This window comes from Heptranchias perlo, chromosome 37 (assembly GCF_035084215.1).
Source record: "Heptranchias perlo isolate sHepPer1 chromosome 37, sHepPer1.hap1, whole genome shotgun sequence".
Lineage (NCBI taxonomy): Eukaryota > Metazoa > Chordata > Chondrichthyes > Hexanchiformes > Hexanchidae > Heptranchias > Heptranchias perlo.
In genome coordinates, this window is record NC_090361.1 from 844,114 (window position 1) to 857,760 (window position 13,647).

The 13,647-nt window shown below is 49.9% G+C and overlaps 1 protein-coding gene across 3 annotated transcripts in view; it reads right to left on the bottom strand.

Annotated features, from left to right (window-relative positions):
• Window positions 1-13,647, bottom strand: part of slc44a2 (solute carrier family 44 member 2 (CTL2 blood group)) — an 86,844-nt gene that overhangs the window by 25,456 nt on the left and 47,741 nt on the right. For all 3 annotated transcript variants that reach the window (XM_067972899.1, XM_067972898.1, XM_067972900.1), the window contains exons 5-10: window positions 13,468-13,552; window positions 10,767-10,895; window positions 8,612-8,672; window positions 6,708-6,831; window positions 4,834-4,917; window positions 3,589-3,701 (exon numbers count right to left, since the gene is read on the bottom strand). In XM_067972899.1, the coding sequence (XP_067829000.1) occupies window positions 3,589-3,701; window positions 4,834-4,917; window positions 6,708-6,831; window positions 8,612-8,672; window positions 10,767-10,895; window positions 13,468-13,552 (596 nt within the window). The remainder of the gene's footprint in view (window positions 1-3,588; window positions 3,702-4,833; window positions 4,918-6,707; window positions 6,832-8,611; window positions 8,673-10,766; window positions 10,896-13,467; window positions 13,553-13,647) is intronic.

The following is a 13,647-nucleotide window of genomic DNA, read 5'->3' on the forward strand; positions in this document are numbered from 1 at the left end:
TATAGAACAAAGAGATCTAGGAGTACAGATTCACAGCTCCTTGAAAGTGGAGTCACAGGTGGATAGGGTGGTGAAGAAGGCATTCAGCATGCTTGGTTTCATTGGTCAGAACATTGAATGCAGGAGTTGGGATGTCTTGTTGAAGTTGTACAGGGCATTGGTGAGGCCACACTTGGAGTACTGTGTTCAGTTCTGGTCACCCTATTATAGAAAGGATATTATTAAACTAGAAAGAGTGCAGAAAAGATTTACTAGGATGCTACCGGGACTTGATGGTTTGACTTACAGGGAGAGGTTAGACAGACTGGGACTTTATTCCCTGGAGAGTAGGAGGTTAAGGGGTGATCTTATAGAAGTCTATAAAATAATGAGGGGCATAGATAAGGTCGATAGTCAAAATCTTTTCCCAAAGGTAGGGGAGTCTATAACGAGGGGGCACAGATTTAAGGTGAGAGGGGAGAGATACAAAAGGATCCAGAGGGGCAATTTTTTCACTCAAAGGGTGGTGAGTGTCTGGAACGAGCTGCCAGAGGCAGTAGTAGAGGCGGGTACAATTTTGTCTTTTAAAAAGCATTTGGACAGTTACATGGGGAAGATGGGTATCGAGGGATATGGGCCAAGTGCAGGCAATTGGGACTAGCTTAGTGGTATAAACTGGGCGACATGGACATGTTGGGCCGAAGGGCCTGTTTCCATGTTGTAACTTCTATGATTCTATGAAATGCCCATTCTCCTAGTGTGAGCCTAGACAATGACTGTAGGCAGGCGATCTGATCACAGAGACATCACAGCCGAGCCTCATCCAAATCTCAATGTCCCCACACACGTTCCAACAACGGGCATTGGATAATGATCACAACAGCAACTCCGGCTGATTTTTCCTTCCTTGACCCTGGGCACTGAGGCCAATGGTAGAGCCTGAACTGTGCCATAGCTGATATCAGCTCAATCCAAACCAGGAAACTAACATGGTCTGTAGGCCCAGCATTACACTGGGCAGTGCTCCCCTGGTCTGTACAGTCCAATAAAACACCGGGCAGTGCTCCCCTGGTCTGTACGGTCCACCATTACACCGGGCAGTGCTCCCCTGGTCTGTACGGTCCAATAAAACACCGGGCAGTGCTCCCCTGGTCTGTACGGTCCACCATTACACTGGGCTGTGCTCCCCTGGTCTGTAGGTCCAGTATTACACCAGGCAGTGCTCCCCTCATCTGTATGGTCCAGTAATACACTGGGCAGTGTTCCCCCGGTCTGTATGGTCCAGTATTACACCAGGCAGTGCTCCACTGGTCTGTATGGTCCAGTAATACACTGGGCAGTGCTCCCCTGGTCTGTATGGTCCAGTAAGGCACTGGGCAGTGCTCCCCTGGTCTGTATGGCCCAGTAATACACTGGGCAGTGTTCCCCCAGTCTGTATGGTCCAGTATTACACCAGGCAGTGCTCCCCTGGTCTGTATGGTCCAGTAATGCACTGGGCAGTGCTCCCCAGGTCTGTATGGTCCAGTAATGCACTGGGCAGTGCTCCCCAGGTCTGTATGGTCCAGTAATACACTGGGCAGTGCTCCCCTGGTCTGTATGGTCCAGTAAGGCACTGGGCAGTGCTCCCCTGGTCTGTATGGCCCAGTAATACACTGGGCAATGTTCCCCCGGTCTGTATGGTCCAGTATTACACCGGGCAGTGCTCCCCTGGTCTGTATGGCCCAGTAATACACTGGGCAGTGTTCCCCCGGTCTGTATGGTCCAGTATTACACCAGGCAGTGCTCCCCTGGTCTGTATGGTCCAGTAATACACTGGGCAGTGCTCCTCTCATCTGTCTGGTCCAGTAATACACTGGGCAGTGCTCCCCAGGTCTGTATGGTCCAGTAATGCACTGGGCAGTGCTCCCCAGGTCTGTATGGTCCAGTAATGCACTGGGCAGTGCTCCCCAGGTCTGTATGGTCCAGTAATGCACTGGGCAGTGCTCCCCTGGTCTGTATGGCCCAGTAATACACTGGGCAGTGTTCCCCTGGTCTGTATGGTCCAGTAATACACTGGGCAGTGCTCCCCTCATCTGTATGGTCCAGTAATACACTGGGCAGTGCTCCCCTGGGCTGTATGGTCCAGTAATACACTGGGCAGTGCTCCCCTGGTCTGTATGGTCCAGTAATGCACTGGGCAGTGCTCCCCAGGTCTGTATGATCCAGTAATACACTGGGCAGTGCTCCTCTCATCTGTATGGTCCAGTAATACACTGGGCAGTGCTCCCCAGGTCTGTATGGTCCAGTAATGCACTGGGCAGTGCTCCCCAGGTCTGTATGGTCCAGTAATGCACTGGGCAGTGCTCCCCAGGTCTGTATGGTCCAGTAATACACTGGGCAGTGCTCCCCTCATCTGTATGGTCCAGTAATACACTGGGCAGTGCTCCCCTCATCTGTATGGTCCAGTATTACACCAGGCAGTGCTCCCCTGGTCTGTATGGTCCAGTAATACACTGGGCAGTGCTCCCCTGGTCTGTATGGTCCAGTAAGGCACTGGGCAGTGCTACCCTGGTCTGTATGGCCCAGTAATACACTGGGCAGTGTTCCCCCGGTCTGTATGGTCCAGTATTACACCAGGCAGTGCTCCCCTGGTCTGTATGGTCCAGTAATACACTGGGCAGTGCTCCCCTGGTCTGTATGGTCCAGTAATGTACTGGGCAGTGCTCCCCAGGTCTGTATGGTCCAGTAATGCACTGGGCCGTGTTCCCCCGGTCTGTATGGTCCAGTAATACACTGGGCAGTGCTCCCCTCATCTGTATGGTCCAGTAATACACTGGGCAGTGCTCCCCTGGTCTGTATGGTCCAGTAATACACTGGGCAGTGCTCCCCTGGTCTGTATGGTCCAGTAATGTACTGGGCAGTGCTCCCCAGGTCTGTATGGTCCAGTAATGCACTGGGCCGTGTTCCCCTGGTCTGTACGGTCCAGCATTACACTAGGCTGTGCTCCCCTGGTCTGTACGGCCCAGTATTACACTGGGCAGTGCTCTCCTGGTCTGTACGGCCCAGTATTACACTGGGCAGTGCTCCCCTGGTCTGTATGGTCCAGTAATATACTGGGCAGTGTTCCCCTGGTCTGTCCGGCCCAGTATTACACTGGGCAGTGCTCCCCTGGTCTGTATGGTCCAGTAATATACTGGGCAGTGTTCCCCTGGTCTGTCCGGCCCACCATTACACTGGGCAGTGCTCTCATGGTCTGTACGGCCCAGTATTACACTGGGCAGTGCTCCCCTGGTCTGTATGGTCCAGTAATATACTGGGCAGTGCTCCCCTGGTCTGTCCGGCCCAGCATTACACTGGGCTGTGTTCCCCTGGTCAGTATGGTCCAGTAATATACTGGGCAGTGTTCCCCTGGTCTGTCCGGCCCACCATTACACTGGGCAGTGCTCTCATGGTCTGTATGGTCTAGCATTACACTGGGCTGTGCTCTCCTGGTCTAAGCCAAGCACATGGAGGTGCTTGTCAATTAGTCTAGGAGTGTGGCAGTCGAAGAATAGTTTGAGTAGTCTTGATCTTATGAAGATGAAGAGGAATGGCAGCATCGATGACTTCTTGCCTGAGCTGTTGACGTACCGTAGCCAAGGACAGCAATGACCATCAGTATGATTAGCCACACCATTACCGAGGCAATGAAACGCAGCAACACGACGAAGAGCAGACTAACCACCAGCGCGATAATCATACCACTGCAAAAGTAACAAGGACAAAAACCAATCAATAACAACAACAACTTGCATTTATATAGCGCCTTAACATAGTAAAACGTCCCAAGGCGCTTCACAGGAGCGATGATCAAACAAAATTTGACACCGAGCTACATAAGGAGATATTAGGACAGGTGACCAAAGGCTTGGTGAAAGAGTTTTAAGGAGCGTCTTAAAGGAGGAGAGAGAGGTGAAGAGGGGGAGAGGTTTAGGGAGGGAATTCTAGAGATTAGGGCCTAGGTAGCTGAAGGGCCAGCCACCAATGGTGGAGTGATTAAAATCGGGGGTGTGCAAGAGGCCAGAATCGGAGGAGCGCAGAGATCTCAGAGGGTTGTGGGGCTGGAGGAGATTACAGAGATAAGGAGCGGCGAGGCCATGGAGGGATTTGAAAACAAGGATGAGAATTTTAAAATCGAGGTGTTGCCGAACCGGAAGCCAATGTAGGTCAGCGAGCACAGGGGGTGATGGGTGAACGAGACTTGGTGCAAGTTAGGATATGAGCAGCAGAGTTTTGGATAAGCTCAAGTTTATGGATGGTGCAATGTAGGAGGCCAGCCAGGAGAGCATTGGAATAGTCTGGAGGTAACAAAGACATGCATGAGGGTTTCAGCAGCATACGAGCTGAGGCAGGGGCAGAGACGGGTGATGTTACAGAGGTGGAAGTAGGCGCTCTTGGTGATGGAGTGGATATGGAATTGTAACTCAGCTCAGGATCAAATAGGATGCCGAGGTTGTGAATGGACTGGTTCAGCCTCAGACAGTGGCCAGGGAGTGGGAAGGAGTTGGCAGCAGGGACCGAAGACAATGCCTGCGGTCTTCCCAATGTTTAACTGGAGGAAGTTTCTGCTCATCCAATGTCGGACAAGCAGCGTGACAAATAAGGAATTGGAGGGGTCGAGAGGTGGTGGTGAGGTAGCGCTGGGTGACATCAGCATACAGGTGGAACCTGACATTGTGTTTTTGGATGATGTCACCAAGAGGCAGCATGTAGATGAGAAATAGGAAGGGAGACAAGGATAGAACCATGGGGGACTCCAGAGGTAATGACGCACTAATAATGAGTAAAATTTCGTCCCACCTTATAGGCACAGGTGAGATTTAATTAAACACTTACATCAAAATCCAGTACCAAGATCTGGTGTAATCTTCAAATATCTTCATTGCCACCTCTCTGGCTTCAAGAACGATATTTGCTCCCCTGTAGAACAGAAATAGTTTTGCTACAGCGATACAACGCCCTGGTTAGGAACTACTGTGTACAGTTCTGGGCACCGCACCTTAGAAAGGATATATTGGCCTTGGAAGGAGTGCAGAGCAGATTCACCAGAATGTTACCAGGGCTCCCAGGGTTAAATTATGAAGAGAGATTACATGAACTAGGCTTGTATTCCCTGGAATATTGAAGGTTAAGGAGTAATTTGATTGAGGTTTTTAGGATTTTGAAGGGAATTGATAGGGTAGATAGAGGGAAACTTTTTCTGCTGGTGGGGGAGTCTAGGACAAGGGAACATTACCTTAAAATCAGAGCCAGGAAAGAAGTTAGGAAACATTTTTTCACGCAAAGGGTGGTAGAAGTGTGGAACTCTCTCCCACAAAAAGCAGTAGATGCTAGCTCAATTAATAATTATAAATCTGAGATCGATAGATTTTTGCTGGCCACGGGTTTTAAGCGATATGGAGCCAAGGCGGGTGAATGGAGTTAGCATACAGATCAGCCACGATCTCAGTGAAAGATGGAACAGGCTCAAGGGGCTGAATGGCCTCCTCCTGTCCCTATGTTCCTCTGTTACCTATATCTCATGTGCACGACCACAGCCAAACCTGATCCTATTCTCACCTAATGTCTACATAAACAAAATTTACGGCATGAAGCACTAGACTGTCCAGAGGAGTGGGCCCTCTGCCTAGCCCAAAAACACCAAGGCTATTTGTTGCATCCCGACTGCTATCCAGCTGAGATCTCTTAACTCACCACAGACCACAGATCGAACTTGGGACTCTACAGGTCTGCTGGGTCAGGTACTCACTGAATAAACACAATGCCACTTGGTCTGATGGACTAAAACCGATTCCAACAGCTGGAACCATAAACAGGTCCATGTTGCCATTACTGTCTAACCCTTTGTCAGGTCTGTACATGAGGGGGACTGGGTAGCACAGCGGGTAGGATATTGACCTTTATGTCTGGAACCAGGTTCAGATCCAGCTTAGGCTGAAGACATGAACATCTTTTCTCTCTGCTGCCTGTAAGCATTCGGGGCAGCTTCAATCCCGTTAGTAATGGGCAGGGGCTTACAAATGCTGCTCATTTGGCGGTGTCAGTAAGGGAAGTGTGTGAAATGGAAAAATATCACACTGAGGCAGTACAGGCACTCCTCTGAGCTTGTGACAAAGGAACACTGTTGTGGCAGTGTCGAGGGAGCTTCACTCTGTATCTAATTCGTGCAGTAGAAGAAAGAACAAACTGTCTTCCACACCAATCTGTACAAACTGCAATGAGATGAATGGCCAGGCAATCTGTTTCAGGTGTTGGTTGAGAGGTGAGTGTTGACCAGGACACTGGGAGGTCTCCCTGATTTGCTTTGAATAGTGCCTTGGGATCTTTTCTGTCCAACTGAGAGGGCAGACAAGGCCTCAGTTTAACATCTCATCCGAAAGACGGCACCTCTGGCAATTCAGCTCTGCTTCAGTCTTGCACTGAATCGTCAGCCTAGATTAAGTTCTCGAAGTCTTGGAGTCGGGCTTGAACCCACAACTTTCTTTCTCAGAGGGGAGAGCGCTACCACTGAGCTAAGCTGACACTTGCCTGACCTGAAAGTACAGAGTGAGCTTTCCTCTGCATCTAAACCGTGTCGTACCTGACCTGGGAGCACCCACTGCTAGCACTGATAAAGAGTACTCACAGCGGGAAAGAGTTCCCATCTCCAGCACTAACATGCTCCAATGAGAACAAAATTCACACCAGAAAATGAAAAAAAGATTACGAACTTGGCTCCTTCCAGCAGCTGTGTAGCATTTACAGATTCTCCATCTGAAGCCTTGAAATTAGTCTTGTTGCCCACTGTAATCACACCCTTACTGGTTTTTAGGTCAGGGAAGCATCTCCGGGTAACTGCACAAAACAAGAGGTTAAGGTAAGCCTTGGAACATTAGGAATCTCTCTGGACAAAGACCCAATAACAGCAGCCGAGAATCCATTTCAAAGGGCAGTTGTCTTGGTTTATTTCAGAGGATATGGTTAAATCCCACACAGGCAAAAAAAAGAAAAATCAGCCAGGGTCCCTGCTCCTCATCACTACACAGTGACCCGCTGCTGTAAAAATATTGATGTGAGTGACAGGTGAGAACAGGATTGCCTGTACATGTTGCCTCATTTCCTCTCTGTTGCTATTCTGAAGTTAAGTAACAGTCAGCTGGCTTAAGCTGATGTCACACTTCCTGCAGCTTGCGAGAAACTTTACTTCAACTAGTACTTGTGTTGGAACCTGGCCCCCCATCCCCTCCCAGGAGCTGGGATTTCAAAAACATAAACTGGACGCCAAAGTCTCTTTAAAATAAATGCCCACTGGTTCCACTTACTAACAGGTGGAGTGATGGGAGATGTTACTTACATTTGCAATGGCATTATTCAAACTCCATACATCTGGCCTCCCATCTACACAACAATTTTCACCGTAGGATGCCTTGCGCAAGATGTTGCCTCATTACACAGCCCCCTAACACCAATCTCCTCGTGTCTGACAGGATTCAACCTCACAGCGCAATAAAGATTAGGTTCCCTTTGTTATTTGTAGGGTGTTGCTCTTACTCCCTGTGCTGTGGGCATTGTTGTGCTGCATCTGTCAGAGTAATATTTAAGGATTTTGATTAACTAGACATTTGCTCTTAGGTATCAAACACAAAGTGCATTTTGGTAGCAAACTATTACCAATGCACACTAAACATGGATGCACACAGGAAAAGGACTAGTATGATCCATAATGCCAGATCCAAAGTTCAAAAAATCCCACCCTACACTCTGTCCCTCATACCCCTCAATCCCACCCTACACTCTGTCCCTCATACCCGATCAAACCCACCCTACACTCTGTCCCTCATACCCCTCAATCCCACCCTACACTCTTGTCCCTCATACCCGATCAATCCCACCCTACACTCTGTCCCTCATACCCCTCAATCCCACCCTACACACTGTCCCTCATACCCGATCAAACCCACCCTACACTCTGTCCCTCATACCCCTCAATCCCACCCTACACACTGTCCCTCATACCCGATCAAACCCACCCTACACTCTGTCCCTCATACCCCTCAAACCCACCCTACACACTGTCCCTCATACCCCTCAATCCCACCCTACACTCTGTCCCTCATACCCGATCAATCCCACCCTACACTCTGTCCCTCATACCCCTCAATCCCACCCTACACTCTGTCCCTCATACCCCTCAATCCCACCCTACACTCTGTCCCTCATACCCGATCAATCCCACCCTACACTCTGTCCCTCATACCCCTCAATCCCACCCTACACACTGTCCCTCATACCCCTCAATCCCACCCTACACTCTGTCCCTCATACCCGATCAATCCCACCCTACACTCTGTCCCTCATACCCCTCAATCCCACCCTACACTCTGTCCCTCATACCCCTCAATCCCACCCTACACTCTGTCCCTCATACCCGATCAATCCCACCCTACACTCTGTCCCTCATACCCCTCAATCCTCGATATGGTTTATCAAATCTAAACTGTCGGTTCACCTTCCCTCTTCTGAGCTCCAACCTCTGCTTCCTGGTTCAGACTTTGTGGTTATATCAAACGGAATATACAGAAAGAGGGATCGGGAGAGCTCGCCCAGCTGCTGAATCAAACCTAGGAACACTTACAAGGCTTGCTGGGAGTTAACAAGGCAGGACAGTCTCCATCCCGAAACACTTGTACAGGCGTCTGAAAGGCAAACAGTGAACATAGGATTAACAGGTGGTAACACAGTTGATTAATATGCTTGTATGATGAAAATAGTGTTTTCGTCCCATTAGACACATATATTACCTTAAAATCGAGATGCCCTCAAAATGTACTTCAAGCACTTCTGTAGAACCCCGCAATAGCTGTCTCAGATTAAATTTATAGATCAAAGCCTCAGTAAACCTTTGATCCCAAGTTAATCAAATCATAGGTTTTTTTGCAGGCCAAGGGGTATTTCAGATGATGTTTACATTTCAACCACACAGTTGGGCTCATACTTTCCAACTGTTCTCAGGTGTTGAGAATCATCGCAACGGGGCAAGTGTGACTGTCAGATTCCCTGACCATTAGTGCATGGTTTGCTGTGATGTGAGTTTGGTGAACTGGCATCTTAAAAGGGTTTGCTTTTATATCATGAAAGGACACCCATATAATCCAGGGACTGTCGTGGTCTCCAGCCACCTGTGATTCTACGTCATCTAGCCTTCATGTGGAGTACAAATAGGAATCTTGGGAATGATTTTTCTTCTGTGATCACCATTCAGAGATTGTTACTGAGAACTTACTGGAGAGAACTGCAAGCATTTCACACTTTAAAAAAAATAGTTGGGCAAGTTTGGTTATTTTACTCTGGTATCATGCTGGGTCTTTTTGCTTCTGTACATTATATCATCTGAGCTTGAGGTTTAGTCTGTGTGTGTTGCTCTTGCAATGTGCCATTTTCTATCTTTCAATGCGATGGCAGAATATGGTGGGCCTCCGACGTATGCTCCAGGAAACGGTTTACGATGATTTAGGCTCATTAACCCAAAAACAGCTTCAAGCAACATTTGGGTTGTGTCTGGAAAAATACATTGATCCACAGAACAATCTGGAACTTGGAGTGGAGGAAATCAAAGCTGCATTCTGCCCCTTCTCACACAACTGCCTTTGTCAGGGTTATCTTTTGGGTTCTCTGGCTCAGCAAGTAATGCACTGCCTAGTGTGGTACTGATCCATAAAGACCAGAAGATCCCAGGTTACATCCCCAGTCTGTGCCAAGTTAGCTGCAGTAGAAGGAAATCTGCCAGGGTTCCTGATCGCGATCGCTGTCCAGTGTGTGTAGATGTCGGGTGAGGAGAGTTGGGATTCTGCTGCGATACTCCCTACGATTCAGTACCCGACTGCTACTCATTGTCTAGGCTCACACGTGAAAAATGGCCCCTTGGGAAAGTCACCTGAGACAGCTGGTGCCTGGGAACTGCACCCCAGGGGGAGTCAGTGCCTTCAGGAGAGGAGGGGGGACCGTACCCCAGGGAGAGTCAGTGCCTTTAAGGGAGGAAGGGGGACTGTATCCCAGGGAGAGTCAGTGCCTTTAGGGAAGGAGGGGGGACTGTATCCCAGGGAGAGTCAGTGCCTTCAGGGGTGGAGAGGGAACTGTACTCCAGGGAGAGTCAGTGCATTTAGGGGAGGAGGGGGGACTGTACCCCAGGGAGAGTCAGTGCCTTTAGGGGAGGAGGGGGGACTGTACCCCAGGGAGAGTCAGAGCCTTTAGGGGAGGAGGGGGGACTGTACCCCAGGGAGAGTCAGTGCCTTCAGGGGTGGAGAGGGAACTGTACTCCAGGGAGAGTCAGTGCCTTTAAGGGAGGAGGGGGAACTGTATCCCAGGGAGAGTCAGAGCCTTTAGGGGAGGAGGGGGTAGTGTATCCCAGGGAGAGTCAGAGCCTTTAGGGGAGGAGGGGGTAGTGTATCCCAGGGAGAGTGAGAGCCTTTAGGGGAGGAGGGGGACTGTATCCCAGGGAGAGTCAGAGCCTTTAGGGGAGGAGGGGGGACTGTACCCCAGGGAGAGTCAGTGCCTTTAAGGGAGGAGGGGGAACTGTATCCCAGGGAGAGTCAGTGCCTTTAGGGGAGGAGGGGGACTGTATCCCAGGGAGAGTCAGTGCCTTTAGGGGAGGAGGGGGGACTGTATCCCAGGGAGAGTCAGAGTCTTTAGGGGAGGAGGGGGGATCTGTACCCAACAAAATCAGCATCTCCAGGAGAGGAGGAGAAAAACTGGAAAAAGACACAAGTGAAAACAACATTATTGCAACTCACCTTGGCGGAATCATTAAAGCCTGGTTTACAGAACCGGATGTAATTCCTCCACCTCTCTGGTTTTATCTTCAGCAACGCAAATGCAGTTATGAAACTATCAAAGCGATCTGGGCATTTATCAACACAGGTCTGCAAAAACAAAGTCAATGGGATTAGCAAAGGGCAGGGTGACTATCAAATTTTTTTCAATAATTTTCATATGTTCATCAAAGTGAGGTGCATTAGTGTTTGGGAATGGATCGAGTGTTAGCACCAAACACTCCCAGGGCAGGTATGGCATGGGTTAGATACAGAGTAAAGCTCCCTCTACACTGTCCCATCAAACACTCCCAGGGCAGGTACAGGGTTAGATACAGAGTAAAGCCCCCTCTACACTGTCCCATCAAACACTCCCAGGGCAGGTACAGCATGCGTTAGACACAGAGTAAAGATCCTTTATTCCACACCATATTTTGCCTTGGGTCCGCCTACTGCACCAGTCTGACATTTGTCTATTTCTACACCCGGCCCGGGCAATTACACCCACACCCACACCCGGCCCGGGAAATCACACCCACACCCACCCCGGGAAATCACACCCACACCCGGCCCGGGAAATCACACCCACACCCGGCCCGGGAAATCACACCCACACCCGGCCCCACACCCGGCCCGGGTAATCACACCCACACCCGGCCCGGGTAATCACACCCACACCCGGCCCGGGTAATCACACCCACACCCGGCCCGGGTAATCACACCCACACCCGGCCCGGGTAATCACACCCACACCCGGCCCGGGTAATCACACCCACACCCACACTCGGCCCGGGTAATCACACCCACACCCGGCCCGGGTAATCACACCCACACCCGGCCCGGGTAATCACACCCACACCCGGCCCGGGTAATCACACCCACACCCGGCCCGGGTAATCACACCCACACCCACACTCGGCCCGGGTAATCACACCCACACCCACACTCGGCCCGGGTAATCACACCCACACCCACCCCGGGTAATCACACCCACACCCGGCCCGGGTAATCACACCCACACCCGGCCCGGGTAATCACACCCACACCCGGCCCGGGTAATCACACCCACACCCGGCCCGGGTAATCACACCCACACCCGGCCCGGGTAATCACACCCACACCCGGCCCGGGTAATCACACCCACACCCGGCCCGGGTAATCACACCCACACCCGGCCCGGGTAATCACACCCACACCCGGCCCGGGTAATCACACCCACACCCACACTCGGCCCGGGTAATCACACCCACACCCGGCCCGGGAAATCACACCCACACCCGGCCCGGGAAATCACACCCACACCCGGCCCGGGAAATCACACCCACACCCGGCCCGGGAAATCACACCCACACCCGGCCCGGGAAATCACACCCACACCCGGCCCGGGAAATCACACCCACACCCGGCCCGGGAAATCACACCCACACCCGGCCTGGCCGCATTTTATGCCACAGATAGTTGCAGTGCACCTCCTAGGCTGATCTAAATATAGGAACAGGAGTAGGCCATTCAGCCCCTCGTGCTGATCTGTGATCTAACTCCATATACCCGCCTTTGGCCCATATCCCTTCATACCTTTGGTTGCCAAAAAGCTATCTATCTCACATTTAAATTTATCAATTGAGCTAGTATCAATTGCCGTTTGCGGAAGAGAGTTCCAAACTTCTACCACCCTTTGTGTGTAGAAATGTTTTCTAATCTCGCTCCTGAAAGGTCTGGCTCTAATTTTTAGACTGTGCCCACTACTCCTAGAATCCCCAACCAGCGGAAATAGTTTCTCTCTATCCACCCTATCTGTTCCCCTTAATATCTTACAAACTTCGAACTGATCACCCCTTAACCTTCTAAACTCTAGAGAATACAACCCCAATTTGTGTAATCTCTCCTCGTAACTTAACCCTTGAAGTCCGGGTATCATTCTAGTAAACCAACGCTGCACTCCCTCCAAGGCCAATATGTCCTTCCGAAGGTGCGGTGCCCAGAACTGCTCACAGTACTCCAGGTGCAGTCTAACCAGGGTTTTGTATAGCTGCAGCATAACTTCTGCCCCCTTGTACTCTAGTCCTCCAGATATAAAGGCCAGCATTCCATTAGCCTTTTTGATTATTTTCTGCACCTGTTCATGACACTTCAATAATCTATGTACCTGAACCCCTAAAAGTCCCTTTGGACATCCACTGTTTTTACCTTTTTACCATTTAGAAAGTACCCTGTTCTATCCTTTTTTGATCCAAAGTGGATGACCTCACATTTGTCTACAATGAATTCCATTTGCCACAGTTTTGCCCATTCACCTAATCTATCAATATCGCTTTGTAATTTTATGTTTTCATCTCCACTGCTTACAATGCCACCAATCTTTGTGTCTTTGGCAAACTTAGATATGAGACTTTCTATGCCTTCATCTAAGTCGTTAATAAATATTGTGAATAATTGAGGCCCCAAGACACAGGTTTGTCAGGCACGACCTACCTTTCACAAATCCACAAAAATGTTTTAACTTGATCTTATTTTGTAACCGTTTCACATTAGGAAAGTAAAATCCCCGACATTTTTGTGCTCGCATAAATTTTCTGCTAAAATTCTCAACAGGAGGAACTTTCCTCCCATAATTGCAAGGCAGTGACATTTAAAACCATAAAAGCTTTGTCCATTTCCACTCAGAAAGGAGTAATTTTCTTACCTGTGGGGTTGGGCACTGAAACTCCAACAGTGCCAGAGGGCTGGCGCACTTGAGAATGTTGAAATAAAACAGAAACGGTTTGTGTCTGGAAAAGACACAAAAAGAGAAATGCCATCAACTGTTTTCAAACTGAAGTTTCAATCTCTTCATTTTCCTCCGCAGCCACTCATCTCATGCAGC